General features: G+C 41.8%; 1 protein-coding gene across 2 annotated transcripts; it reads left to right on the forward strand.

The window, feature by feature from the left end:
* Positions 1-526: 526 nt before the first annotated feature.
* Positions 527-4010, forward strand: LOC118368750 (DNA damage-inducible transcript 4-like protein). 2 transcript variants are annotated; one of them, XM_035753112.2, is made up of 4 exons: positions 528-719; positions 1392-1513; positions 2764-3273; positions 3604-4010. In XM_035753112.2, the coding sequence occupies exons 2-3, from the start codon at positions 1423-1425 to the stop codon at positions 3252-3254; spliced, it is 582 nt and encodes a 193-aa protein (XP_035609005.1). In that variant the 5' UTR covers positions 528-719; positions 1392-1422; the 3' UTR covers positions 3255-3273; positions 3604-4010. The 2 variants fall into 2 exon arrangements, with proteins under 2 accessions (XP_035609004.1, XP_035609005.1); XM_035753111.2 differs by having other exon boundaries at positions 527-719; positions 2764-4010.
* Positions 4011-4407: the final 397 nt, after the last annotated feature.

Genomic DNA, 4407 nt, shown 5'->3' on the forward strand with positions numbered 1-4407 from the left:
AGCAGAGTTATCTGAGACATTTTTGCAACTCATTGAAACTCTGAAAATAAATACATGGGCAAATGTTAACAAACATAATAACAATAGGCCTGCATTATGGTAGGCAGCTAATTGTTAAATTACACTTTCCATCCTTACCTTGGAAGGTCACTGTCTCTGCACTGATCGCCTGTGACTGAGACAACGCTAGCTACCCAATGGGAGCGTAGTAGAACGCCCCTCTGAATAACGGGGCGTGGTTTTGGCTTAACCTCGTTTGGAAAAAGAAAGATGCGTACAAGAAAGCCATACGTTTAGGACCGCTACCTGTTGAATATGGTACTTTGATTACTATAACTTTTTTAACAGAAGAATTATCGCACGTGAGTGATTGAAAAATGCAGGTAGCAACAAATTAATGTTAATTGATTATTGGTTGACGCAATTTCTTCCGTGGCCAATCATGTGCCTCGGGGCAGACGTTCTCTGAGAGCCCTGAAAAGCGCAAGGTGTGTTGCTTGAACGGGTGATGAACTTCAGCAATTTCCAGAACGATAAACTGATTCCGATTGGACAAAGCAGCGTGAGCTGTGAGGAGAAGAGTATAAATACCCCCAACACGTTGCTCTAGCTGTAGGCTGTGTTAATGTTTGTGGGAGGTGTAGCCTATGTGGGGAAAGTATAATAGAGCCTTTATAAAAAATAGATCATTTATTTTGAACAAACATAGCTATATCAAGGTAAGCTAGTTTATTTTATTCAGTACTTGTTGAGTGTTCTGATGCTGCAAGCGAACGTTTTGCGTCATTATTAGGACTAGCCAAAAATGTTATACAGAAGTTTGAGACATATTTAGAGCGCATACATAAAATTACTCCGATTTCAGAGCACTCTCGTCAGTGTGCCACAGCGCAGAATAATTGAAGAATGTACGTACACTTCTGCAAAAATAGCGGAATTAATTTGCCAGCAGCGCAGATAGTCACCAACGCTCTGGATAACATGGACATCATAACCAGCTCTAGGGCGACTGAAATGGTCAGAGGGAGGTGTTCTCATTTGTCTTGAAGTAGCTAGCCGATGTTAGCCAGTTAGCTTGAGTGCTTGACTGCCGTTGAGGTCAAAACGCTCGGGTCAGCCCTACTCCTCGGCCAGAGCGTCCACTGTGCCGCTCGGAAGCGAAACTCTCTGAATTTACGAACGTCTAGGGAGCGCGCTCTGGCACTCCAGATTTAATTTACGAAGATCCCTAGCAACAGTAACTAGATGCAAATTGATCTATTTTGAGCATTTTGTAAGCTTTGTGTTGATAAATTGGCGAATGCTTACTAGCTTATCAAAGTGTAGGCTATGCGAAGTTTGCTTGTGGATTATTGCTAAATTTTTATAAAATGTACCTTTATTTTTTACAGCACTTTAAAAAAGGAACTAAAGGTTGTCGCCATGGTTGCTACAAGCAAACTGAAGAGTAAAAACCCGGAATTCATATCAGAATTGATTGACCGTAGATACGACCAGACTTGTATTGAAAATGGTAAGCGTTTTGAGCTCTTTCTCCAATGTATACGTTCATGTGAGCATATTGCAACTGGGGCATCTCTAAATTCTCCAATTCATTCAGCGCTTGTTTACGCCAATATTTGTGCGTAGTTGCAGGGAAGAATGGAAGGGGATGGTGAAGTCAAGAGTCCTCTTTTATCATATGCTAGCAAACAGGACTCCGTTTCTTCAATTAAAGTTGTTGGCATGTATCAATGTGAGATTTGAATGCACACTGCATAATGACTGTAGCTTTTGTACATTTGTTAACATTTGAACTTATATGACACATTGCAATTTAATTCACATACCTCAACTGACAATTATAAAGATTGCGTGCAGAGAAGGTGTAATGTACCAGTCCCTGCACCATGACTCTGGCTGAAGTCTCATTTCCTTCTCACTGACCTGAGAGGACTGGCTAGGTGAAAGCCAATAAGCATTATGGTGGTTAGGCTATCCAGTGGATTCTGGCAGTGAAGAGATGACACTTTGGGAGGCCTTTGCGCCACATGACTGTCATTGACTGACCGATTGCTATAACATGTGGTTAGCTGATAGGTCAAATGCCAATGTCTAAGCAGTGGAACAACCTTTTGTTGCATGTTTTTGTTTGTATTTTCATCCTGAATGCAGCCCAGGTGACTACAATGTATGGAAATCAAATAGTGACCCCATTAAAATATAATTTCCCCCTCAAATGAGCCTGACAAATTGGTTCATATTATCAGGCTGGTGTGTTAACAATAAGAATGATCACATTTTAAGATAACTGATTCAGCATTGTGGTTATAAATAAATGGTCAGACTCATGGGGTTTGCCCATCTCTATTTGTGCTAATCATTAGCTATATCACTGTCCCAAATTGTCAATCATGGGGAAACGGTCTATGCCCTTTCACTTACCCAATTGAACAAACTGCTACTGTTGCACAAATATGATATAAGAACACCACTTACTCAAGAAACCATATAAAAACATGGTTTCACTTCCATATTGATGTATAAAGGAGAAATAAACCAGCTTACTGCTGTGCAATGTCAGTGGGAATTTTCAATCAAATTCCTCATGGTATATTATTGACTGGGTCAAATTGGCCTGTCTCTAATACTGGGGGTGGGGGTCCATGTCTTTCCCTTAAACTACACGCCTGACTTTATTAAATGTTATTGTATTTGACTGAGGCCCATAGTATGCACTTTTGCGTTGTCTTTTAAACGTCACTCAACTTTGTCTTCTGTCAGAGCTGGATTCCTGGGACCACTGTTTGGCTGAGCCCCACCTGAATGTGGAGGTGTCTGAGGACCGGATGTGTCAGCAGTTGGCCAAGATGTTAGAGAACTGCCTGTCACGGGCCAAGAAGACCACCATGCGTTGCTCTAAGGTGCTGGTCCCTGAGAAGCTGACTCTGAGGATAGCACGCGATGTACTGCGCCTGTCGTCGGGCGAGCCGTGCGGCCTACGCGGCTGTGTACTCTACGTGCACCTGGAGCAGGAACAGTGCTGTAAGCAGCTGGAGCGCATTGTGTACAATGCCGACGTTGTGCCCACCTTCGAGCTGACGTTGGTGTTCAAGCAGGACTGTAGCGCATGGCCCAGTCTCAGGGACTTCCTGCACATTGGTGCCTGTTTCACTCCAGGCTTCAGGCATGCGCTCAAACTCAGTCCTGGCTTCCGGCTCATCAAGAAGAAGCTCTACTCATCCTTGGCTGGTACTGTGGTAGAGGAGTACTGAGAACGGGGAATTGAGGAAGGTGGGACACCATGGTTCAGTCAGCTGTCCTTGGGGTGGCATGTACAATGCATTTCTACACTTGAATATCTGAATGTTAAGATCACTCCTGGAGGGTCTAATTTTCTACATGTTTTTTTGTATGAATACAGTTTTTGAACGAGTAAGTGTTGTACAAAGGTTATTGTCCTGTCTGTTCCAATGTCTAGGATTCTACAACTGATTACTCAAAATGGACGGACAAGTCTTGGTTACTGTAATGGATTGTCTAATGCCTAAACAAGATTAACCTTTTTTTTTTTTTTTTTTTTACTTCACTTCGAACAAACTTTGCCAATCCGTTTGTTTCCAGATTTGTCCACTGCCGTGCAACAAAGTAAACCCACTTCGAGGCTATAGGAACAGGACTTGGAAAAGTTTGGGGGGCCATAATGTTGGTGTTCAATGCTGAATTGAGGGTATGTAAGTGTTTGTTAGAGAGCCATTGAATGTTTGTCCTTGTGAACATGCTGCTCATTGACTTGCTCCAACCTTGACGGATGCCTTAAACTGCCACTTAGCTTTTTCTTCATTATCTAAATGTTGTTTTTTTTCTTGCACTTGTTAGATCCTAGCTCCACAAGGGTTCTTCAGGGCTTGTTCTTTTTATACCTTTCTCAATTGATGGCTGTTTAAACTTAGGATTTTTTTTGTTTTGTTGAGATTCCTGTTAAAGGCAGTGGCAATCTTGTCTTTTGACAATTAAACATTTTAAACCTACCTTGAGTCACTTGTGAAGTGTTATTTAATGTGTTCAGATGCACTACACTCCTGAAGTTGGTTGCCATTTTAAGTTCCCTAAGAAATAATTCAATTGAAATTTTTCCAACAGGAGATGTTGGATAATCTCACCAAGCCAGCTCTGCATGTTCTGGTGCCATGAATGACTGGTAGTCCTTGCTAACAAGGATGTAAACACATTTGTGCTCGAGTTGAGAGACGTAAGCTGTTTGTGTAGAACATTTCTGGGATCTTTCAGCTCATGAAACATGGTGCCAAAACTTTACATGTTGCATTTATATTTGTCTTCAGTATGTCCTTTTCCCCACTACAGTACTAAACCAACTGCAAAGTTATAGCAGTTGGACTATCTTATGAAATTTCTTATTGGTGACTA

This window comes from Oncorhynchus keta, chromosome 35, assembly GCF_023373465.1.
Source record: "Oncorhynchus keta strain PuntledgeMale-10-30-2019 chromosome 35, Oket_V2, whole genome shotgun sequence".
NCBI lineage: Eukaryota > Metazoa > Chordata > Actinopteri > Salmoniformes > Salmonidae > Oncorhynchus > Oncorhynchus keta.